The sequence below is a fragment of the Armigeres subalbatus genome, unplaced genomic scaffold, assembly GCF_024139115.2.
Source record: "Armigeres subalbatus isolate Guangzhou_Male unplaced genomic scaffold, GZ_Asu_2 Contig297, whole genome shotgun sequence".
In the NCBI taxonomy this organism is placed as follows: domain Eukaryota; kingdom Metazoa; phylum Arthropoda; class Insecta; order Diptera; family Culicidae; genus Armigeres; species Armigeres subalbatus.
The window spans coordinates 89,070-115,298 of NW_026943038.1; the positions used below are offsets into that span (position 1 = coordinate 89,070).

General features: G+C 42.4%; 1 protein-coding gene across 3 annotated transcripts; it reads right to left on the bottom strand.

Moving 5' to 3' along the window:
- Positions 1 to 707: 707 nt before the first annotated feature.
- On the bottom strand, positions 708 to 17,662 carry LOC134203945 (ATP-binding cassette sub-family G member 1-like). Of its 3 annotated transcripts, none has more exons than XM_062678782.1 (6): positions 17,565 to 17,662; positions 2,658 to 2,905; positions 2,003 to 2,577; positions 1,857 to 1,943; positions 1,486 to 1,797; positions 708 to 1,425 (listed from the first exon to the last, which is right to left on the bottom strand). In XM_062678782.1, the coding sequence occupies exons 2-6, from the start codon at positions 2,903 to 2,905 to the stop codon at positions 833 to 835; spliced, it is 1,815 nt and encodes a 604-aa protein (XP_062534766.1). In that variant the 5' UTR covers positions 17,565 to 17,662; the 3' UTR covers positions 708 to 832. The 3 variants fall into 3 exon arrangements, with proteins under 3 accessions (XP_062534766.1, XP_062534765.1, XP_062534767.1); XM_062678781.1 differs by lacking the exon at positions 17,565 to 17,662 and adding an exon at positions 17,318 to 17,434; XM_062678783.1 differs by lacking the exon at positions 17,565 to 17,662 and adding an exon at positions 16,916 to 17,185.
- Between the last annotated feature and the right edge of the window lie 8,567 nt (positions 17,663 to 26,229).

The window sequence follows — 26,229 nt, forward strand, 5'->3', positions numbered from 1 at the left end:
CTGTTCAATCAATCAAATGATAATGATGAGGGCTCTCTCGAATGAAGTGTTGAGAGCAACTAGTTAGCCATTCTTTTGTATTTAATATTGTGATATAATATGCTTTTTTTGCTAGATCACAACATATGTTTGACATAAGTTCGAAGATACCAATTTTTTATAAAATGTCGCCTCACTGATGTCATCATTAAATTTTATTTAATGTCTTATTCTCCAAAATAACTGTTTATTTTTCATAGAATGTATTACACAAGTACTTTTACGTAATCACAGAGACTTCAAATGCATATAAAAGGAGGGCATCAAAATAAAAAGTCCATGAAGAATTATAAATTTTCCATAAAAAATAGGAAATTACCAATAAAGAAATCAGAGTGTGGGCAAAAAATAAAAATAAAATTTCCATAAATAATGCATAATTTCTTTAAGCCATTGATAATTTTTCACAAAAAGCATGTTCCACGGAAAAAATACAAAATTTCCATAAATAAATAAATAAGTAATAAACAATAACAACATTTTCCACAATTTTTTTTTTCGTGCAGCGTTTTAATTTCTTTACGGAAACTTCTTCTTTTATAATTGCAATTTATGCTTTTAAAAGTGATAATGTATTTTTGTTTTGTGAAAAATTCTTTGTGGAAATTTTATATTTATTTGTTGCCCGTACCATGATTTCTTCTAATTTTTTATGAAAAATTTCTAAATGTTTTGGGGAGAGTTTTTATTTTAGTCATAAGAGGAGAGTATCAATCCAATGAAAATTAGGTAAAACTAATTTGCCTTAAACCCTCTACTACAAATTTACACATATGTTACCTTACATGTATCATTACCGTACCTTAAAGCGTAAGCTAGCATATACCACAATATGCAATCCTATAATAATAAATGCCAACCCCCCTACATCCACCCATATGGAGCTCTTCTCCATATCCAGCATCTCAAGGATCTTCCTTGCTTTCCGGTAGTAGCAGAATATCTCATTGCAGTTCAAGTCCTTCCTCCCGAAACCGTAGGACGCCAGCGAGACTCCCTCCAGGGCGAATCGAACCGGCGAAATGTACGTCAGCGGTTTGAACACATCGAACAGTTCGTCGTAGCGGATGAAGTAACCACTGAACAGGACCGCCGGCATCAACGTGATAGGCACAATGAAAGGACTCACGTCGATCGGGAACAGACAACCTCCGAGCATTCCGTAGATCTGCGCATACCACCCAGCCAGCAGGCACATGCTCAAGAAAATCAACATCCGATAGGTTTCGTCGACCTGCCCCGTCATGTAGTAAGCAATGAAGTGGAAACAGATCACCCCGCCGATCATGAGTGGGAAGTCCGCAACGATCTTTGAGAAGAAATAGGCTCCGACCGAATAGCAGTTGGACTTGTACTCCCGGATGAACACGGCCATCTCCAGTGGGACTAAAAGTTATTACGTATTTGTTAATCAGACTATGTGAAATGTTGGGAAATCCAGCTTACATGTGAGGACGACAGTCATAGAGTTAGCAAATACGATAAACAGAAGTATCATCATAAAATAGGATACGTTTGAGATAACTTTGGCCCCATCATTTCCGATTTGATAATAGACTGTGCCGATAATGACTCCATACAAAATGTGACCAATAAATCTCAGCACAGTCAGTGTGAAGTTACGGATGGTACCCAGAAATGTTCTATGTGTAAGAATGGCGAACTGACGCCATTGAGAAATGGCGTACTGTGATGTTTCATCATTCCTATCGGCCATTTTCGGTTCTAGATTCCCATCCTGTTTGTTGTTGTTGTAACCTGCGGAAAAATTAGAACAAATGCAATAAAAAATTTAGTAGCAGCATCAGGATACTCACCGTTCTCAATGGGTGCTGCTTTCATACGATCCTTCAGCAATTGTACTTTTTCGCGTTCGTTACATGACTTTGAGGCCATTTTGATGACTGAAATACGGGAATGTTATCAAATTGCACAAAACTATTTTATCATACAACTGGATTACCAAAATCGGCTCGATTAAAATACTGCGGGCATATCAAACCCACATCTGCGAAGGCAGTAGTCAGATCTTCCAGAGGCCCTTTATACAAACACTGCCCTTCAGCAACCACGTAGATATCGTCGAACAGTTCCAACAGATCCGAACTAGGCTGATGAACCACACTGATGATGCATCGTCCTTGCCGCGCCAAGTCCTTCAAATAGGACATCACTTGATACGACGATTCGCTGTCCAGGCCGCTGGTCGGTTCATCAAAGAACATTATTTTGGGATTGGACACCAACTCCTGTCCGATCGAAAGCCGTTTCTTCTCGCCTCCGGACAGTACCCGGGCTTGTCGGTGGGCACACTCCTCCAAACCCAGCAACGCAATGATGTCGTTGACTATTTTTATTTTCTGAAATCTTGACACGCTGGGTGACATACGCAGGTCGACTGCGTACAGCAAGGTCTCTGTGACAGTAATTGTCGGCAAAAGCATCACCTCCTGCGGGTTGTAGGCCACCATCTGCCGGTATCGTTCACGATCGACGCTTTCATTGTTCACCAGAATTCTGCCTTCCATTCCTTGTACCCTGAAAAATGATTGATAACAGACATGCAAAAAATAAAAAAAAAGTTGACCTGGGAATTCCATTCTTAGGATTATACTCACTGGAATCCGCTGAGCACATTTAGCAGCGATGATTTCCCCGCCCCAGAAGGTCCGATAATGGCCGCTAATCGACCAGAACGAAACAAACCGGAAACATCCTGCAGAATACGTTTGGAGCCCTGCTGGACGGAATAGTTGAGATTTTCGAACGACAGCACGGTGGATGAGACGTCCATCAGTGGAATGGCCACTTCGGTGGCATCGTTTGTAACCATTTCGGTTAATGGAGATTGGCTAGTGAGGGTCATCTAGAAAAAAAAACATTGATTTGAATCAAATTTTTCTATCTAGAATATGGCATCGCGAAAAATGAAAAATTCTCTCACTTATCATCTTTATACACTCATGATATGTAGCTATCAAAGATCAATAATTTCTCAAGCCAGCTCAAATTTGTATAATTTTTATTATTCTTTATTTCTGTGATCGATAGTAATTTTATTAGTACAGAAACTGACCTGATGGAATAAAAAAAACTAACCGTAGTGGATTCAGAACCTGAAACCTTTGAGCCTGGCTTACGAAACTTGACCAATTCAATATGGTTATAAAACAGATGAGGGCGGCAAGGCTGGCGTCGTTATCGGACAGGGTGTTTTGCCGGTGCCATAGATCCCGTAATTCGATCGAGGATCGTACCGGCAGATGACGTGCTCCGGAGCGAACCGCGAGTAGGTCCGGTACGAAGAGGGATGATCAACTGGTTTATATAGTTGAGTTTATTGTTTCATCTAATCCTAGCTGACAACATCCTTGATACATGTATTCGCGTTAGTCAAAGGGACAGATAAGGGAAAACAACTTAATTGATTACCGATTCCACCCAGAAGGTCCGCAGACACATTCCCCAGAACTCAGCAGTTTCCCAGTTTCCCAGTTGACGGCCAGAAACCTCAAATAAAAGCGGGATATGTCGCGGCCGAAGTGCGGCCTATCAAAGTACGACGAACGGCAAGGGATAGTTTCGAATAATGCGAGCTTTGAAAACGGGTGCGTTGTGCCAGGACGATGGTCTGTCAATGGATGGCAACGGCGGCTGGAATTCAGGACTGATAGTAGCTTTGCAGTGGCTGAATAGCGTTGGAATGATGGCCTATCGAGGTCAGTCGAAATGCCTTCAGAACTTCCCCTACAAATTGCGTTAGGAATTCGTTCGGAAACTCCTAAAAAATTCCTGAAATTTTGTCCTAGATTTGTGGAAAAAAAAATTCTGGAAACTCTGCATTCCTACGGAATGCAATTTTCGATGGTATTTGAAGGAATAGGATTTTTTTTAACTGAAAGCCTAAAAAACAATCCAAAGAATTTCTAGAGACTTTGTCAATAAATTATTAGATTGCATTGTCTTTTATAGACGATAAAATGAAAAAAAAAAATGAATCGAGTCAAGTACGAGACACTGAAGACGGTCTTACTGTTGAGGTCGAAATACGTATCTGTCAAGGTACAATCAAGTGGTGGAATTAAATGGGATGGTACAAAATCGTCTTGACAGTAACCCGGTGAAAATGGTTCTCGACAACGATCCGACGGGCACAAGAAGGCGAGGTGCGCAGCGGGCAAGGTGGATTGATCAGATGGAAGATGACTTGTGGATGGCGACGTGTAGCCATAGACCGAGCCGAATGGAGAAGACTTCTATATACCGCACAGGCTACTTCGGCCTTAGTCTGAATAAATAAATAATAATACAAACTCGTCTTATGACTAGTGAAGACATTCCACTAAAAAGCTCAAAATAATTTTCTTAAAAATGATAACTGTGGTTGATGCAGAACCTGAAACCTTTGAGTTTAGCTTACGAAACAAGCTTAATTCAATCTAGTTGAATGGAGCAAAAAAGGTGAACGCAAATTGAGGCTTAAGACCCTAGTAGGACCATGCCTAGCCCGTTAGTCACTGGAACCGTGGCAGGGAATTCGACTGGGGTTGAAGTCCTTCCGTCTATCAAAAAATAGATGATGACTGCGAGGATGGCCTCATAATCAGTGCGTCCCACATACCGTAATTTGATTGGAGAACCTCGAACTTGGGCGGTGTTGATGCCTTTCTTGTGCAAAAAATAAAATGAGTATTTTTAGCGTGTTTTGGGCATAAGAAATAGTATTTTGGCCATAACTTCTGATCCCGAAGTCCGATCCGGCCAATTTTCAATAGCAAATAATGGGACAAGATTTCCCGTCGAATGAAGTAAGTAATTAGGACAAAAAATCCAAAAAGTGTGACTACAAAATCTGTACACATACGCACATACACACACATACACACATACATAAAGCCTGTCCACGTTAAATTTCGGACACCCATCTTCTAACGTGATTTTTAAACATTTTCACCAGCTACTGAAACGATCGATTTACACGACAGCTCAATCTTTTTGCTTCACTGCTGCTTTCAGCATGTCTATGCTCTCGTCCAAGTTGATGAAATGGCAACAAACCAATTAGACATTATCTAACTGTCCGAAATTTACGTGGACAGGCTCTACGCACATACAGACATCATCCAGTTCATCAAGCTTTTTTTTATTGAGTTATGACACTAATGTCTGCACTTTCTCGCAAAACTGCTTGAAAACATTCACCATCACCCCTTGCAGCCTGCTAGGGGGATTGGGCTCTGGGGTTCACGCCTGCTATGTTAGATATAATTAGGTAATCCTTGTTTCTATGGAAACTTGCTTTCACTGTGATGGGAGGAAAAACCTCAAATGAGGGGAAAAAAAACCTCCTTTTCAAGCTTTGCTATCTTGCTCCTCCCCGGGACCGCAAGATGCGTCTTCTACTACGAGCTCATTCGAGCTTATCATCAAATCTTTCTGTGTCGATGCCTGCACTTCTCCGGTACTACCAATCTGCTTTACTTCGGAGAAGTCGGCCTGTTGTGCTGTTAAGCACCTCTCCTTGGCCTCCACTTTGAAGTGGTTGATGTCTCGACGACTTTGAACAACTAATTCTTCGCGTTCTACTCGGTCTAGTCCTCGAGGGCGGATCTAGCCTACTCCGACAGAGAATTCCCCGGCGAAGGAGTTTCTCCCATACCGAAGCCAACCAGCCGGGTACCAAGGTCAGTTCAACGATGCCGGTGGAATAGGGCTTCCGGTTCACTACCCGTCACCGGTGGTATTTCGTCGCGATCTACTCAGTCTAGTCCCCGGCGGTGGATCTAGCCTTCACCGACGGAGAGTTCCCCGACAAAAAAATTTCTCCCGGTACCGATTCTCTTTGGTCGTTGCGCCATTTCTTTTGCATAACAGATGATATGCGCGATACTACCCTGTCGACCGCATTCCAAGTGCTTTCCTCTCGACACATTTCCTCAACAACGTTCTCCAAGCTTAAACCGGTTATTTCCCTTCGTAGTGCCTCAAATTTTGGACATACGAAGACCACGTGCTCCTGACCTGACTGACCAGGTTTAACCCTTCTCTTAATGACCGACTTCAGCCAAAAAGTCTGCGGTTTCGTTCCTCGGCTCACCGCAGCGTCACGGAAATCTGGCAATGGTTGTCGACTGGTGCGGGTTGACAAAGATGCTCTGATTCTGATGTTTTCGGTTTTTACTTAAAATGCCGCGATTGCACTTGTGGAATTGAAAAAAAATGAACATTGGCTTATTCGATGGGTGGTCAAAGCGACATCTCGGCAGAAAAGACGATGTATAGAACTGACTGTTGGAAAATGCCAGGTTATTACCGGAGTCTCTTGATCCGACTTCCAAATGGGAAATCGGAACGTCAGTGAATCTGGGGTACGAAAAGGAAGAATTCCACCTATGCTCTAAATTGCCGTATCTACAGCTAATGGAAGCTTCCGGGGTTGACACAAAAGAAAGGAAACGAAAGTTCTCGGGAGGGAGGGTGATCTTATCAGATCGTGGGCTTAAGAGGGGTGATCTTAATTAAAAATTTTGATTTTCCATTCGAGCTTTTTATTCGATGGTTACGGGTGACGGTACGCTTTCGAACACTGCGCTGGCGAAATACCAACGTGAAGACAGTTACGGTGAGGCAATGCAAACACACATCGTTTTGGGGAACTTGGAGTTGCGACTTGGATATTGGTAGCGGCCAATTATTACGGAATTTGTAGTCGGCTAAATGTAAGCCAAATGGCGGACGGGTGGTTGCTGGATGGTGGCCTGACGGTGACCTGTCGAAGAATGGCAACGATGGCAAGAAAGTTTTAATGATAGGAACTTTGTAGCGACTGAATGGCTTAAAGATGATGGCTTTTTGAAGACCCGTGATGGCATAAAGCATAGAAGTGGCATTGGCGAGGCGTACAGAGAGATGAACTTAGCAATGGCTGAATGGTGGCTCAATGGCGGCCGGCTGGTGTCTTGTCGAGGGACGGCGACGACAAGGACAAACCTGGCATTGGCATAGCGGACAAAAAAACTTTGCAGCGACTGTATGGAGTGCCAAAGAACGGTGACGGTGACGAATGGCTTTAAGGCTTCATGACATGTCATTCAGAATGGCTGCCTTGCGGCTTACCAACACAGTCAAACAATCAACCACCCCAACCTGACTCTTTAGCGACCAGCTGTTGGCTAATCAAGGGGTGATTACTGCTAGAAATGGCTTGGTTGCCCAAGGCGTTCTGGTTCTCACTTTTGCTACCCCATTTTACATTCGATGTTCAACGTCACCCGTTATTATTACGAGTGGTAACCATCGTTACCGCAACTGAACGAACGAATTTTAAATCGTCCGTTGATCACTATCTAGGAAATTTAGATAGTACGACCCTAAAACAGTTGATAAATAATTACCATTCGGCGATTCGGTCACACTAGAACTATGTTGCTATGTTTTATGCGGCTTAGCGAGGGCCGGTTGAAGTTAGTTAGTTGAAGAAGTTAAAGAGGTTGAAGAAGTTAGTTCGGCAACAAACCTGTACGGACCTGTATTGTAAGAGTAAAGTTGGCCCTCTGTCGATTTACTCTCCCAGAATTTTAAGGATCTTCCTATTGTCGATGGGCTGCTCTTGCAGTTTTATGCTGGGGCTTGATGTGCGATGTCTGCTGCTGCATACAGGCCCACAAATGATGTTATTTGTGGCCATGGCAAGCCCTACTGAGGATTCCCAGCAGAGGATGACATTGACAGCTGTTTGGATCTAATTTCTGGTTTGCACAGGGGTATTATCAATGACGACCTATTGAATGTTTTGCATGATCGAAAATATGGATGTTGAGTTGGAGGTCCCGAAGAACCCCATCCATGGCCATCAGAAATCGCGTAACTATCAACACAATTGCAATGGGAGTTCGACTGATCGGGGTAATTATGCTACATTTCGGCTATGCAGTCTTGGTAATCAAACGATAATTTTGATTTTAAAACGTTGTTTCTTCATCCTTTAGGCCGGGAAATAAGGAATTGATCCCATAGCTCGGACGAAAGGTGCTGCCGATAGCTGAGATTCCCGATTTCCTGAAGCTGCTCGTGACGTCGACAATTGACCAAGTTGGTACACAAAGTCAGTGAGATCGACTTGTCCCAGAAAGCTGGATGATCAAGCTCTGGAAAGACACTTTCACTGACAGTAGCAGATGATTCAACATTGCGGGTACCATAATTATTTCGACCAGGAAGGATTCCCACAGCTCTACACTCTGCTGTCAAAATTGATAGATTAATTGATTGGTGCTCTTGTAGATCCGACCTCGAGAAGCATTCCAGAAGGCAGCGGAATATCCACTTGCTAAAGGGCCCTGCTTAGCCGTGCGGTAAGGCTCGCGGCTACAAAGCAAGACCATGCTGAGGGTGGCTGGGTTCGATTCCCGGCGCTGGTCTAGACAATTTTTGGATTGGAAATTGTCTCGCCTTCCCTGGGCATAAAAGTATCATCGTGCTAGCCTCATGATATACGAATGCAAAAATGGTGACTTGGCTTAGAAACCTCGCAGTCAATAACTGTGAAAGTGTTTAATGAATACTAAGCTGCGAAGCGGCTCTGTCCCAGTGTGGGAATGTAATGCCAATAATAATAAAAAGAATAAAGTCAGTGACACAAAATAGTCATCGAAAGCGTCGGCGATTCCTGGAGGATTATACACGGTAATCCCTTCAAGGTCGAGGAGGATAGAAGTAGAGCCCCACTTTCTCTTGCGAGAATTTTAGCTGCGGATTTGGATTGATCGTGTCGAGAAACTCCTCTCAAGTTACACAGAAAGAAAAATCCAGTTTCCTGAACCCAGATAGGAATAAAAGGAAAGTCTCCCGTAGCTTAGCGGTAAGGCCCGTGGCTTCAAAGCTAACCATGCATGCATTATATGGGTCAGTGTGGTAAGTGAGTAAATGGGGTAAGTGAAAAAAATGTCTATATTTCATAGAAAACCCGAAGAATTTTTTTTTTCAATGCGCTGCCGCTTTGTACCATTTACAGTGTTGCAATGGATGAGGAAGTCATGTGATAATGCACCGCATTGACGTATGAGAAACAAATTTGTTTACCACTCGCGATTAAGTTTAGTGCAAGTTGGTTGATGGCATACTTGAATTGATTGTTTTGACGTAGGACTTACGTCTCTCTTTACTATACCGGGTGTCATTTCAAAATATTCAAATCGAGCGCGTTACGCTGTGTTGAAAGATTTTAAACGTTAATAGCGTTCGTCTCAGTGGACGAATTTCTGCGGTAAGCCCCTCAATCGACAGATTTCAAGTATGCCTTTCATGTCTATGCCTCATAAGACCCGAAAAACTTGTTTCAATAGGCATGAAACTGTTTTCAATGAAAAACATTGAGATCAAGAGAACCTATAAATATGGGTACCGCATAATTCTTGCATCATTCCATTACCACGTTCTGATTGGTGCAGACACCAGCGAATGAGCAGCCGCTGGGTCTGCCGAGAAGCCATAAAATAGCGCAACGCGAATTTTTCCTTTCATTCTGACCGGGACAAGCGAAGCAACGCATCATCGATTGAACAGCACTCACACCTTTTAACAGGGAATGAAGTCTGCACCGATCGCTTTTTCGGCTCGACACCATCGAAGCGACCATCATCAGCCGATACCTAGCCAGTACTGAGCTATCAGCTGAGCAGATACCGGCAGCAGCAGCAGAGTCGAGCCGAGACCGGCCGGCATCGGTGCTGAGCCGAGACAGGCTGAAGAAAAGCCACATGATGCAGCATGTATGTCCAAAAACAAACGGTTCTTCAGAGAGCCAATAATAGAGATCAATATCAATGCTTTCAATACCCTTCGGGATAGAAATTGTACTTGGGTGCCAAATCCAATATTCTAGAGATAAAATTTTATGCGTGATTTTCATAAATAGCGTCAAAACTAACAGTGGATAATTTTTCTGATTTAACCGCGAAGTGGACGAAGGACTTCGCTTGACCATGCCTTTGAAGATTCATAAGATGTCCAAATCTCTCACATAATCTTATTTGGATAAAAAAAACACCGATAACAGCTCAAACATTAATGAACTATCAATCGATTTTTCATCAAATGTTGGATTTTTTGGCATTGGTAAAAAAATATGTAGATGAACATTGTTTGATACTGACCGCACACAAAGCGAACGTGACTGAATGATCGTCCCATGTTACCAATTCTAAGTCTTATCACCCGAAATCCCATGTCCGGGTGTTTCCTTCCTTCTACTACTAACAATGTTGTCTTAGAAAAGAACACGTACTTCCCACCTGAACTGCAATTCTAAGCTCGCTTGCCCGGCTTATTGGCCTGTATCTAGCGAAAAGTCCCGTTAGGAAATAGACGCCAGCAGCGAGCAACAAGCGTAAAAAAGAAGAAGCCCTTCTCGAACGCGTTGATGATGATGACGCTTTGGCTGACAAAGAAGCGGGATACAAGACACTAGCTGATTGACCCACCAATTGGGAAGCAGAGAAGATTCAAAATTAAGTAGGTATAAAAGAAAAGTGCTAGAAATTCGCGGTTATTTGAAAAGATCGTTTTCTTACTTTTTGCACTTAGCCGAAGCAAACAGCCTTTTTCAAGGCTCTAAGAGTTAAAAATAATGTTCTTCAGTCGCTATCGCACGCATTAGGAGGCCCTTCAGTGGAAGGGCTGAGATACAGTCTACATCCCCTGCTGAGCCAACTTGTGGCCTATTTCAGGCAGTCCTTCAGTGGGAAGGTTGCCACTGTCGAGGCTAATATTCCGTGACCGGACAGATACTTCCTGAATTTTTTTTATGACTCTTGTTCGAAGTAGATTTGATTTCTGTGTCGGTTTGATGAGAAGATTTTGACAAGTATGGTATGCAACGCCGATTATTAGCATTAGCATTAGCATTGAGCAATTCACACAAATTCGTAGGTGGTACAAGCCTGAACTATTGTGTTAGAGTAGCATCACTTTCATCCGTTACCACAGATATTGATTTGGGACTAATCACTATCTCTTAGATGGAAGCAATGCACTCTCTCCAATAGTCCAGATCTGTCCTGGTCACGTCCTTACGAATGCTGGGGAAGGGGAAGGATGGTTAGTCGGACACCTACTTAAGGAAGAGGCAGAGAACTCTACGACCTCTCATAGGTGCCACGGGATATTTTTTTTTGGAATTGTTAGTGTGGAAGGTTATAACAGTAGGAATTGTGTTGGTAGAACGTGAAACACAGAAAGAACTATGATAGAAATACAAAGTAGGAAAGGGACGAGCCTGGAATTGAACCCACGACCTCCTGCTTATAAGGCAGAAGCGGTAGCCACTAGACCACCGAGCTCGTCTGGTATGCAACGCCGATTATTTATCCAAAATAGTTGATGTGAGAAATTTGGACATATTATGTATCTTAAAGGCATGGTCAAGTCAAGTCCTACGTCCACTTAGCGGTTATGTCACAGACATTACCCACTGTTCGTTTTATGTAAATTTACTTATGGATCCTGTACACCTCCGGTGGTGCAAAGGGCCGACTTGAAAGATCCCCATCTGAGCGTTGCCCCGCTATCGCTTTAACCTGTTGCCAGGTTAGATTTCGGCCGACTTCTTTTATTTCTTTATTGAGACTTCGCCGCCATGAGCCTCTGGGTCTCTGCTGCGATGTCCCGCTGGGTTCCAGTCTAATGCTTGTTTACAGATTTCGTTTCCGCCCCTACGTAGAGTAACGACGATGGAGCTCATTGTTTGAGATATACCGCAGGCATCTGTTAATGGTTTCGGAGGTGAACTAGCCTTGGGCTAAAAACCTCTTTAATAAAGATTTTAATAATAATAATCTGTTAATGAACACCTGCAGCCGTTGAGTGTTCTCCACTGATACACACCATGTTTCGCTAACGTATAACAGCACAGATTTCACGTTAGAGTTGAAAATTCGTATTTTGGTGCGTTCACTTATCTGCCTGTTTTTCCAGATATTTCTTAAACTCGCAAAGGCAGCCCTTGCTTTCTTGATCCGTGCGCCTATGTCGATCTTGGTACCGCCGTCTGACGCCATATGGTTACCAAGATATTGGAGCTTTCAACATTCTGCACTGGTTGCCCGGCTACTGTGAAACTGGAAGGAGTCACCGTGTTTACAATCAACGATTTGGTTTTGTTGACGTTGATGACTAAACCTGTCGAAGAGGAGTGCTCGGCAAAGTCGTTGAGCTGCATATCAGAGCGCCGTCATCAGCCAATTCGAAGTCGTTTAGGTGCTCCATGGTTATAGGCTGCCGTAACAGTCCGCCGTTTGGTTCACGGTCAATCGCATCTACCAGAATCTCGTCGATTACAATGAGGAACAGTAACGGTGATAGAATACATCCTAGGGTCGGATAGGACCCCATTGTGCAGCACTCTACACGAAATGGCCTCATACTGTGCTTCGATGAGGCCGATGATTTTCTCAGGAACCCCCTTGCGTCTCAGGGCGCCCCACATATTCTCGTGATTGAGACGGTCGAAAGCTTTTTCGTAGTCAATGAATACCAAGTAAAGGGACTCTTGAAATTCGTTGACCTGCTCCAGAATGATGCGGAGCGTGACAATATGGTCCACACAGGATCTTCCGGCACGGAATCCGGCCTGCTGCCGCCGGAGAATCGCATCGATCTTCTCCTGAATCCGGGCTAGGATAATTTTGCATAGAACTTTGAGAACGGTACACAGCAACATAATGCCTCGCCAGTTATCGCATACAGTCAAGTCACCCTTTTTGGGCACCTTCACTAAGATACCTTGCATCCAGTCGACCGGGAAAGTTGCGGTGTCCCAGATATTACGAAATAAACGATGCAGTAGTTGAACGGATATCATGGGGTCAGCTTTGAGCATCTCGGCTGATATGGGATCGACCCCTGGGGCTTTATTCGATTTCATGGTTTGGATGGCTGTTTGAATCTCTAGCAGTGATGGAGCTTCGGTGTTGACACGTATTATACGTCGGATCCTAGGCAGATCATGCCGAGGTGGTGATGGCCTGGCTTACACTTGAAAAAGTTGTTCGAAGTGCTCGAACCAGCGTTTCAGCTGGTCAGTTGGATCGGTCAATAACTGATCATTCGCGTCTTTCACAGGCATCGGTGCATTCATTTCCGCCCCGCTTAAGCGTCGTGAGACATCGTAGAGGAGGTGAATGTCCCCGGTTGCGACAGCTCTCTCTCCTTCGTCGGCCAGAGAGTCTGCCCACGCTCGCTTGTCCCGTCGACATGAGCGTTTTAATTCCTTCTCAAGTGCCGCGTATCGTTGACGGGCTAAGACTTTGGCTCCTCTGGCTTGTGATCGCTCTATCGCGGATCTGGCTTCTCTTCGCTCCTCTATCTTCCTTCAGGTCTCATCCATTGTTTTCTCTGGGTGCGTAGTTCGCCCAGATTGTTTTCGCTGGTGCGATGAAGGCATTCTTGATGGCGGTCCATTGGTCTTCCACGCTGCCACCTTCCGGAATATCTGCAGCACGCGTCTCCAGTTCTTCAACGAAGGACCGTTTCACTGTGACATCTTCCAGTCTGCGTGTGTTGAATCGTCGTCCAACTCTCTTTTTTTGTGTAAAAAGCTTAAAAATACTCCCCTAGTGCATTGGTAAGTTAATTTTCTTTATAATTTTCGAATATCAACAACAAAAATGTTAATAATGTATGATGTTCGGTTGAAAAATACAAATTAAACCATGTTGCGTATTACACTACAGGTGCAGGGACAGGTGAAAAATCATTGATAAGAAATATGTTTCCAGGTAAACATGGTTCGGATTGGAACTATCGCCGGAAAACAACGCGTGCGAAATACCCAAAGCATGACCTGTTCAAAGCTCTGGAAGCAATTAGGAGCAATGCAGTCTCACAAACAGAAGCATCGAAGCTTTATGGTATCCCAGTGTCCACACTGAATAACCATCTGAAAGGAAGGCGTGGATTGAAAAGCTCCAGTCTAGGTAGGGACACAGCAATACCATGGAATGTTGAGGCCAAGATAGCTTCCAATATTAAAACAATGAATAGGTGGGGGTTCGACCTGTCCAAGCACGATAAACTCTTGGCGATTGGACAGTACACTGTTCGAACGAATCATGTACATTTACATCAAATATCATGCACATAATTGGAGCATGATAAACGATAGAAATTTACATTTTATTTTATCTTTGCATCATTTATCATCTCAAATTTATGTGTTGTTTTAAATTTACATGTTCTATTTTATGCTATATAAATAAAAAAACGGTTAACATGAGAATCGAACTAAGGTCCGCAGAGTGATAGCCCGTTCTGATACCACTCAACCGTCTTCACTTCTTGAAACCAACGTTGTCCAAAGAGTAACAGGTTCTGAGCTATGGTGATTCAATCATACAGTATCGAACCTGTCGTGATCGAGTTCTAGTTAGGTAATGTAAATTTACATGCTCTGAGTAAGCGCATGCGCATCGTCAAGAGGAAATATCTGACTGGATGAAGTGCAAGAATTTGAAGTTTTTCCATCGATTTAAGAAAACGCCTGATGAAGTACACCGATGAAATGTAGCATCATGGATGCTGCTTTGTAGTAGTATAATCAAAAAACCTCACTTTAGTATGACGGTGGTCGAAAACGAACGTTTCCCGCTGCATTTGCAGCTAATTGAATGTTTTGTTTACATTCTACCGTGATCGTAGCAAGCGTGGCCATCTTTAGTTTCGGTTCACATAATATCATGTAAACTTAATGGTTTATAAATGAATTTTCAGGGTGAATAAAGTATTGTTTTCAATAGAATGTAGGAATAATGGAAAGGTGATGTATTTATACGGTTTAATTCATGCTCTGTTTATGTGCATGATTTTCAACGCATAATTACATTGAGAAAACGATTACATGATCTGTATTTACATTAGTTTCATTGATTACATTACCAGTAAAAGTCAAATTTTTTTGGTGTGTATCTAAAGGAAAACAACATCAATACCCCGTTTAAAAATTGTGTACCAGGAAAAGATTACTTCAGGAGTATTATGCGACGACACCGACTATCCCAAAAGAAACCACAAGTAGTAAAAATCGCTTGGAAGAGAAGTGTTGATCCCTTTGAAATAGCAGAATATTTTGAGCTTCTGGAAGAGAACACTATGGGCATTCCTCCTGAACGAATATACAACATAGATCCATCTCGAGTGAAAGTGGTCGGAAAAAAAGTGGCTGCAGCTCATCGTGTAACTGCTGGTCCAGGCAGAGAAAATGTCTCTGCCCTGCTCGGTGAAAATGCAGCTAGAGATAAGCTGCCCTCATTGATTATTTTCAAAGGAAAACGTGTTTGGGACTCTTGGACAGTTAAAGGTAGTGAACAATTTCCCGGAATGTCATACGCTGCCACTCAAGACGGATGGATGGAAAAAGTCGTATTTGAAAACTATTTCCATCGATTTTTAAAAGCAGTTCCGAAAGCAAGACCACTGACACTTATTTAGAAAGCCTTAGCAGAACAAGTGATCATATTGAAACTTCCTTCGCATACCAGTCATTTACTTCAGCCGATGGACTTATCGGTAGTCAAACCACTAAAACTGAACTCTAACAAAGAAGTCATAGCGTGGCAACGAAAGAACAATGAGTGTTTTGCAGCATTATTTCTCGAAAATGGAACAATGTGGGAAGAGATATAATGAAAAGTGGGTTTGGTAAATCTGGGATCTATCCATATTGTGATACGATGATTCCCTACGAGAAATATGAGCTAAGAGCTTGGGAAAGGTTTCAAAAGGCAAACAAAGTTAACAAACCGCTGAATGACGAAAATATAATGCCAGCTCTGGATAGTTCGAGTGAATCGTATCGTAAACTATATTTCTCCCACAAACACTAAACCAACAAAATCTTTCGAGGAAATTCTTCTTGAGTACGTGAAACAACAGCCATCAACAGGTGTCTCCAAGAGAAGAAGAATATGTGCAGGCTCAGAGGTCATATCATCACCGGAGAGTTTAGATCGTCTGAAGAAAAAGCAAAAGCAAAAGGTAAACGTATGGAGAGTCGCCAAAACCTTCCCAGATTATAAAAATAACTTTCAAACATACTGCAATTACATTTGGTTGAAGTAAAAGTTTTGGATTTCATATTATGTATGCAGTTGAAATTAAAGTAAATATCAAAAATGTTGATGCATTGCCGTCATTTTTTCACTGTAAAAATTTCAAATGGATTTTTTTTATTTTCATTTTTTTTTTCCCTTCTTCAAAAATTATTCGCAGGCTTACACAGGATAGCTGCATTGAATTTTAAATTTAGTTAAATAACTGTATAAGTAAATGAATTCCAATATGCAAGGGTGTAATGGCCCTGCTATGTTATATGTACAGTACAGCATAGATGAAGGCAGTCTCTAAATGGAACAAATCGCAACCCAATTAAAGAGCATCATTCCGACTAATTGATTTGGCTGAGACTGCAAAGCATTGTTTGAAGCAAATACACTGGGATCGCTTTTTACGCGGTTTGTTTCAGGATATTTCTGGCATTTGTATGTCTATTGGACCATTGAGTTGACACCACGAGAAAACCCTTGAATTTCGAAGAAAAATCAGGATGTATTTAAATGCTGTGAAAATTGAAATAGGCCGAGAAATTTATTAAATCTACCCGTGTAAAAAGCGACTCCAGTGTAGCTATTTGGCATAATTGTTTCGCAAATATTAATTAAATTGCGGGTGTAATTAAACATAGTAAATGCTACCTACTCGACTGAAATTAGGCTGAATCTCATCCGTATGAATTTAAAACGTGCTGCTACAGCATCTCCCAAATAATTTATTCATAGTATAGTTTATATAAATTTTAGATACTTTTCACATAAGTCAATCTTACCGTTGAGGTCGAAAAGTTAATATTATGCTCAAAGAAATTATAAATTATCGCTTGAGATCGGGCAGTCTGCGTTGGCGGTACTGAGGAGCTTTACACAAGTTTTCAACAAAACTTTTTATGATCCCTTATGTCTGTTCTCTGTGGTAAAGGCCGTTGCATGGCGTACAAACATGCTTTCATAATGCACAGCCAAAAACATGTCGCTAAACATCATGCTGATGAACATACTGCACGATACGTAACGATACCAGTACGCATGTGCGATTGCCCACTTCACTCATTTAGGATGCTTTATTTACATTGATTTTATTCAAGCCGGTCCTCTGCTAGTAGAGTACCGTCTTATGTTCATATTAATCGATTCAATACAACCGGCAGACCGTCTACTAACAAATGCATCACCGTCGTACTATCTGCGAAATACAGCTGCAATATTGTCACTCAGTTCGTTGCACACAGCTTTTCACGATTGCAAAAATATAATTCACAGACGTATGCACGATGCAGAGATGGTATTTGTTAATCAAATAAGTCATTTGGTAAACGATATATCCTCACTCTGTATTGCCCGAAGCTTAGCATTTATACTTTTGTCAAGGTTCGCGTATCATAATGATGCTATGGTAATTAAAATCTAACCCATCATTACCGTGCTACTATTCGAGGATAGTTTTTTGCTGCCCCACACTGCCACAAGTGGAACATAGGCGAAGCACCACTACCGCGTCGAACCGCGAACCGAAGATAACTGAACTGAACGCAGAGCAGCACACTGTCATTTTTGCTCTTTCCCTGATGGGTGGACGAAAGTACGATTCCCAGTATCGGTACGACCAGTGCAGAATGGTGGAACACTTTGTGGATCTGTATATGTGGACCCACCGTATGAAAACTCGATACATTCGCTCTCGGTACCCACTTGGGTGAATTCGCTTCAGCACTCTTATGCGAGAGGTACTCTTCACGGTGCAGTACCGTTTATAAGCATGTTAATGCTTCACCGTATAACCAGTAGAGTAATGCAGGTGAAATCTACCTCAAATGATTTTTAATTTTCTAGGAAATCCTAATGCTGTGAACGTGGATCGGGAAAAGCCAAACTGATTTTTTAGTCGGTTTTTCATATTTCAGCGATATAATCCAGAATGATTATAAAGCCACAGACATAACACTTGAGAGTATTTCATTGGCTACCGGTTAATTTAAATAATCATTAGTTGGTCAATCAATCACTCGTGGCGCGCGAATTGGTTTCGCTTGAACTCGAGATGGGCGTTTGCTTACTACCGCCATCGGTTTGTGATTTGCCTAATTTGAGGCAAATAGCATATGTCGTTAATGTTTGTAAGACTATGAATCTGATGAGTACGTGTTCCATGTGTTTGTCTGTATAATCTTCTTCTTCTTCTTATTGGCATTACATCCCCACACTGGGACAGAGCCGCCTCGCAGCTTAGTATTCATTAAGCACTTCCACAGTTATTAACTGCGAGGTTTCTAGGCCAAGTTACCATTTTTGCATTCGTATATCATGAGGCTAACACGATTCCAATCCGAAAACTGCCTCGACTTTAAAATTGTACTAGAAACATGATTTTGGCTCCGTAGCGCTTTACGGCAAATGAGCCTTTCAAATAAACAAAAGATTAAAAAAAAACTGCCTCGACCGGCACCGGGAATCGAACCCAGCCACCTTCAGCATAGTCTTGCTTTGTAGCCACGCGTCTTACCGCACGGCTAAGGAGGGCCCACAACTGTCTGTATAATGCCTCGTAGTATTTATCATGAACGAGACACTGATTACGACCTTGCACTTGAAGTCGATATACAATAGGGTGGTTCAAAAAATCGATTTTGCTCCACAGTGGTTCAAAAAATCGATTTTGCTCCACAGTGCTCATCTGATTCTTTACCATGTTCTGAGTGTCCTCTGAAAATTTTAGCTCATATGGATTAAAATTGATTTAGCACAAGCCGTTTCAAGTTTGCATGCAAATTAGTATGGGGAAATTATTTTTTTTCATTATACTAATTATGACGCTTCCCCATTAAGCGCAGGTTAAAAGAAAACCTACACATCTAAAAGGAATACTCAACAGCTTTCACCCAACGAAAATCGCATGTTGATTAACCGCCCCAATAATTAGTAATCGAATTTAATCTAAACAGTAGTTTTCTGGAGCTAACTGCATAACTCATCAACAGGCAACATTGCTGCTCGTGGCGCAAAATATAGCACCCATAAATTCAGGCTACTATGCTGCACTGCACATTTCAGTGATGCCCTCAAAGAAGTTTAACGATCATGACTAAAGATTCGCAACCTCGTTCGCAACCTGTCTTAAAATCGGTTACTAATTATTGGGACGATTAATCAACATGCGGTTTTCGTTGGGTGAAAGCTGTTGAGTATCCCTTTGAGCTATGTAGGTTCTCTTCAAACCTGCGCTTAATGGGGAAACGTCATTAATAGTATAATGAAAAAAAAAAATTTCCCCATGCTAATTTGCATGCAAACTTGAAACGGCTTGTGCTAAATCAGTTTTAATCCAAATGAGCTCAAATTGTCAGAGGACACTCAGAATATGGTAATGAATCAGATGAGCACTGTGGAGCAAAATCGATTTTTTGAACCACCCTAATATACGGAGAAAAATCAGATTCCATGTTACCGTGCCACATTGCAAACTTCAATGAGCCGTGAAGCGATAGATGTACTTGCCTTTGGAAATTTTGGGTTTCATGACCGCCAAACTATTTAATTTATTACGGGGCGCATAGAATACACTATTTGAGCACTTAACCCAAGCTAATTTAGTAAAATGTAGTCACGTAACGACTGTTCTGGTGTTGGTTTTTCATTATAGCACCCAAATGAGTGTTATTATGAATATTATGAAACCCGTTTGAGTTGCATAATGTTCATTAAAGCATCCTTTTATTTGGTATGGAAAAGTAGGCCGTTTTATCACTCAAAGACGAATTGTAAACCAGATATTATGATCAGGAATTACAAAAACATATTTACAAAATTACAAGTTGAGCCCTACACTAAAAAAATCTATTTCAAAATCCAAAAGTTGATTTAAAAAAATACACCAAAATTTAAACGAAAATTGCTGAATTAGGCAAAATATCAATACAGTTGAGTCATTTGGGGTTCTGAGATGTTTGTCTCAGCCTTCACTGTTTGCGTTTCGGATGAAAAGACATTGAAAATTAAAAATATAATTTGGACAAGTAAAAGTTTTAGTAAGAAAGGAATATGAATAGAAATACGATTCGAATAGGATCGACTTAGGCAAAGTAGGAGCTGCGATACAAAGCGGGAAGAGTAGTAGTGTATCTTTCATATGAATACCTGAAAAAGCCGTTTATGGTATGACGTTATTCTGAATAACAGCGATTCCCAGCAAACCAGCAATCGTATATTCATTACATTTATTTAGTTTACATCTAAACAGATAACACTGAATCAACAATTTGACGCCACAATACACGGTTCGAGGCCGCATCTCTCCATCCTTGGATACGCCCCACGCTTGCCAAGTCGTTTTGCACCTGGTCTGCCCATCTCGCTCGCTGCGCTCCACGCCGTCTCGTACCTGCCGGATCGGAAGCGAACACCATCTTTGCAGGGTTGCTGTCCGGCATTCTTGCAACATGTCCTGCCCATCGTAGCCTTCCGGCTTCAGCTACCTTCTGGATACTGGGTTCGCCGTAGAGTTGGGCGAGCTCATGATTCATTCTTCGCCGCCACACACCATCTTCTCGCACACCGCCAAAGATGGTCCTAAGCACCCGTCTCTCGAATACTCCGAGTGCTTGCAAGTCCTCCTCGAGCATTGTCCATGTTTCATGTCCGTAGAGGACTACCGGTCTTATTAACGTCTTGTACATGACACATTTGGTGCGGTGGCGAATTTTTTTTCGACCGCAGTTTCTTCTGGAGCCCGTAGTAGGCCCGACTTCCACAGATGATGCGCCTTCGTATTCCACGACTAACGTTGTTGTCAGCCGTTAGCAAGGATCCGAGGTAGACGAATTCCTCGACCACCTCGAAGGTATCCCCGTCTATCGTAACACTGCTTCCCAGGCGGGCCCTGTCGCGCTCGGTTCCGCCCACAAGCATGTACTTTGTCTTTGACGCATTCACCACCAGTCCAACTTTTGTTGCTTCACGTTTCAGGCGAGTGTACAGTTCTGCCACCTTTGCAAATGTTCGGCCAACAATGTCCATGTCATCCGCGAAGCAAATAAATTGGCTGGATCTGTTGAAAATCGTACCTCGGCTGTTACACCCGGCTCCCCGCATGACACCTTCTAGCGCAATGTTGAACAACAGGCACGAAAATCCATCACCTTGTCTTAGTCCCCGGCGCGATTCGAACGAACTGGAGTGTTCGCCCGAAATCTTCACACAGTTTTGCACACCATCCACCGTTGCTTTGATCAGTCTGGTAAGCTTCCCAGGGAAGCTGTTCTCGTCCATAATTTTCCATAGTTCTACGCGGTCTATACTGTCGTATGCCGCCTTGAAATCAACGAACAGATGGTGCGTTGGGACCTTGTATTCACGGCATTTTTGAAGGATTTGCCGTACAGTAAAGATCTGGTCCGTTGTCGAGCGGCCATCAACGAAGCCGGCTTGATAACTTCCCACGAACTCGTTCACTAGTGGTGACAGACGACGGAAGATGATCTGGGATATCACTTTGTAAGCGGATGGAGCGCATTAAGGATGGTGATCGCTCGAAAGTTCTCACATTCCAGTTTGTCGTCTTTCTTGTAGATGGGGCATATAACCCCTTCCTTACACTCCTCCGGTAGCTGTTCAGTTTCCCAGATTCTGACTATCAGTTTATGCAGGCAAGTGGCCAGCTTTTCCGGGCCATCTTGATGAGCTCAGCTCCGATACCATCCTTAGCAGCTGCTTTATTGGTCTTTAGCTGTTGAATGGCATCCTTAACTTCCCTCAAGGTGGGGACTGGTTGGCTTCCATCGTCCGCTGAACTGACGTAGTCATCTCCTCCGCTGCCTTGACTTTCACTGCCTGTACTCTCAGCGCCATTCAGATGTTCCTCGTAGTGCTGCTTCCACCTTTCGATCACCACACGTTCGTCCGTCAAGATGCTCCCATCCTTATCCCGGCACATTTCGGCTCGCGGCACGAAGCCTTTGCGGGATGCGTTGAGCTTCTGATAGAACTTGCGTGTATCTTGGGAACGGTATCTCCTCGCACTCCGTTTCTTCCAGGCGGCGTTTCTTCTCCTGGAAAAGGCGGGTCTGCTGTCTCCGCTTCCGTCTATAACGTTCCACGTTCTGCCGGGTACCTTGCTGCAGCGCGACCGCCCGCGCTGCGTCCTTCTCCTCCAGAATCTGTCTGCACTCTTCGTCGAACCAATCGTTCCGTCGACTTCGTCCTATATACCCGACGTTGTTCTCCGCTGCGTCGTTGATGGCTGCTTTGACTGTATTCCAGCAGTCCTCAAGAGGGGCCCCACCGAGCTCACCCTCTTCCGGCAACGCTGCCTCGAGATGCTGCTCGAATGCAGTGGCGACATCAGGTTGCTTCAGTCGCTCTAGGTCTTACCCCGGCGGTCGTCGGTATCGAACATTGTTGATGACGGATAGTTTTGGGCGCAGTTTAACCATCACCAGATAGTGGTCAGAGTCGATGTTAGCGCCACGATATGTCCTGACGTCGATAATGTCGGAGAAGTGCCGTCCATCAATCAGAAAGTGGTCGATTTGTGATTCTGTCTGCAGTGGTGATCTCCAGGTGTACCGATACGGGAGGCTGTGTTGGAAGTAGGTGCTGCGAATGGCCATATTCTTGGAGGCGGCGAAATCAATTAGTCGTAGGCCGTTTTCGTTCGTCAGCCGGTGAGCGCTGAACTTTCCGATAGTCGGTCTAAACTCCTCCTCTTGGCCAACCTGAGCGTTCAAATCTCCTATGATGATTTTGACGTCGTGGCTTGGGCAGCTGTCGTACTCACGTTCCAGCTGCGCTTAGAATGCGTCCTTATCATCATCAGTGCTTCCGGAGTGTGGGCTATGGAAATTTACATCGTATAAGAGTGCATCAAACAGAACTGAAAGTTAGTTATGTGAACCAATTTGTTGGCTGGGTTTCCACAATGATGTTCCTACGATTTTGATGGATTATCAGTGGTTCACTTAACACTTAACGATCCAATATTTATAATTTGAAAACTACAAAAGACAAAAGTAAAGAGTAGTTTTCCATTTTGCTCAGATGTAGTATGCTCAAAAAACAATGTTAATCAGTTATGCTAATACATACCTTTAAATTGACATTTTTGCCACCGAAAACGAGAGATAACCCGAGTAACACATGTTGTAGAGCGAAAAAAAACAAAATGCGGAGGATACTTTTTCGTAGGAAGAACTACGGAAAATGTGTAGCGTTAGTGGGTTCACAACGGACATAGCACGAGGTTGTTGGGTAACGGTACCAATAGTGGAGGTATTAGTAGATTCACAAAGGAAAATATTTTTTAAACATGGTTAATTATGGGAACTTTACAGTTTTAATATCTTAGCTAATAGATAAACTAATAAATTTGCTTACAAAAATGAGATTGATGTTAGTTAACTTCAATAACTATCAAATATTGCTTGCACCACTAATGGGTACACTGTTCCTTCAGTGGTGATACACATTAATTTTGATTCCCATAGTGGTGCTATCCATTGATTTCTTATGATGAGACTCGCCACTATTGGTACAGTTGTACCACTATAGGCGCAAGGGTATCAATACTAAAATCATCGTAAGGTGTATGATTAAGATGAATACCATTTAAACCCCACTATCTCCACTATTGGTGGTACCTCCACTAAGGGTACGGTTACCGTACTAGGTTCTGTTTTCAATTTTTCGTTTGATGATGATGATGAAAAGGTCCTCGACACCTCTCCACGCGTTTCTCGGTAAGTACCCCGTGTTCCTGTAGGTTGTACTCCAAATTGCAAATGAATGGTGGACATAAAAATGGTAACAACTGATTTTTAATCGGAATCGACATAAAATTTTAGAATTTTAAGAAGTGTCTCTTCGCCGTGAAACCTTTAGCTGAGAGCTTGTGGGTCTACCGACAGATACAAACATCACTGTTGAATAAAGATCGAGGAAACTGTAGCTTTTGACTCTTTAAGTTTATTCAATACAATTAGATCAGGTACCAAGCCTAGCTTAAATAGTGCCGTGAGAAAATTTTAGTCGAGTCAAGTATGAGACACTGAAGACGACCTTATTTCAGAAGTTGAAAAATGTAGTAATTAAGTTGTATCTACTACTCAAACACTACCTACATCCTAAAAAAACAAATCTAAAAATGTTTGAGCAAAATCTTAGTGTATACAGTACTGCAAGGTTTCAATACAAGAATTGTATGCTTTTTCTACAAATAATGTAATAAAGTAATACAAAATTGTGAGATTGGATACTAGAGTGGGGCGTCATGGTCATTTTTTCAAATCAATGGTTTTTCGAAGCCATTCTGGGTCCTGAACAACTGTGCAGAATTTGGGACCGATTGGTTGCTTCCTCGCTTTCCGCATCGCATTTGAAGTTTGTATGGAAATTAGTATGGGAGAACGTATGTTTTTGCATTTCTACTACTAGAGGTTTCAGTTCATCGTAAGCCATGTGGCACATTACGTTAAAGTATAACCCAAAGGATGCCGAAAAACTTTGCTGTAGAAGGCACGTTGCTGGAACGTCCACGAAAAAAGTTATAACGCTTCGAAGATTGAGTGTTCAAACCATATGCAAAAAATCATTTATTCTGCCAGCACTGCCGAACTACGTGGAGCAATAATTTAACTGAGTGTTATTTAAAAATTATTGATTTTATAGGACTTTGGAGCTAGTGTGAGATATTCGGAATGATTTCGCAAAGTAAAAATTTCGACTAGAAGGAAAATGGGTTTTGCCCTCTGACAATTACAGGTTGTCCGGTAGTGCTGGCAGAAACATTGATTTCTTGCATATGGTTTAAACAATCAATTTTCGAAACGTAATAACATTTTTTGTAGACCTTCCAGCTACGTACCTACTTCGGCAAAGTCTTTCGGCATCTTCCAGGCTATATGCTAACGTATTGAGTCACGTGATTGATGATAAATTGAAGCCGCTAAGAGCAAAAATGTAAAAAAGTACGTTTTCCCATACTAATCTCCATGTAAATTTAAAACGCGATGCGGCATGCGAGGTCGCAACCAATCGAGCCCATATGTTGGACAGTTGACTGGGGTCCCAAAACGATTCAGAAAAACCTTGATCTCACTTGATCGGACGAAGTTTGAGTTTTCCCATACAACTGCGCCCCACTCTATTGGATACATCTTCTTCTTCTTCTTCTTATTGGCATTACATCCCCACACTGGGACAGAGCCGCCTCGCAGCTTAGTGTTCATTAAGCACTTCCACAGTTATTAACTGCGAGGTTTCTAAGCCAGGTTACCATTTTTGCATTCGTATATCATGAGGCTAGCACGATGATACTTTTATGCCCAGGGAAGTCGAGACAATTTCCAATCCGAAAATTGCCTAGACCGGCACCGGGAATCGAACCCAGCCACCCTCAGCATGGTCTTGCTTTGTAGCCACGCGTCTTACCGCACGGCTAAGGAGGGAGATTGGATACAATGGTTGTATTTAAATATTCAAGTTTGTATATCCTGGAGTCGTTGTTTACGTGGATACGATTTTATGTGGGTTTTTTCGTCCTGTTCACCATTTTAAAAAGTATTTCAGATTCAAAGTGCCACCCCTCTATTTCAATGAGTATCTTAAATGGAGTCTCCTGACCAATTTTCAACCAAATCCATAAAGATTTAGAGGTGCATCAAACGAGATTTGTGATTTTTTAGATTTTTTTATTGACAGGTCGTCTGGATGCATCAATTTAATTCCACATAGTAGAAGCATTAGTTGTGAATAGCTGCTTTAGACTATTGTCTACCACTTTGTAATTGATACTAAGATGTTTAGAGGACTCATTTTATGTCTTTTTAGTAGGTTTAACTAAAAAAAATGCCACCAGAAAAGTTATTTTAGGTGCTTCAGGAGGTAGAATAAATTTGCTTAGACATAAAAATGTCACCGGCCGAAAATTATTTTTCCCTATTTCTAAATAATTTGCCAAAATAGTGAATGAAGTTGCTGTGAGATGGACATCCAGAGGACTTAAGAAAGGAACAATCGCGGCATAATATACAAGACGGTTGCATGTCCTTGAAGAGTTTCCACCGTATGATCGGTCTTTTTGTGGTATGAGCTAAAC

What these genes read in the sequence shown, in the direction of transcription:
- LOC134203945 (XM_062678782.1), bottom strand. Translation starts at nt 2,905, where the DNA reads ATGACCCTCACTAGCCAATCTCCATTAACCGAAATGGTTACAAACGAT. An exon ending in TTTTAATCGAGCCGATTTTG is followed by an intron (nt 1,944 to 2,002) that starts GTAATCCAGTTG and finishes CCCGTATTTCAG; the next exon opens with TCATCAAAATGGCCTCAAAG. An exon ending in TATGACTGTCGTCCTCACAT is followed by an intron (nt 1,426 to 1,485) that starts GTAAGCTGGATT and finishes AATAACTTTTAG; the next exon opens with TCCCACTGGAGATGGCCGTG.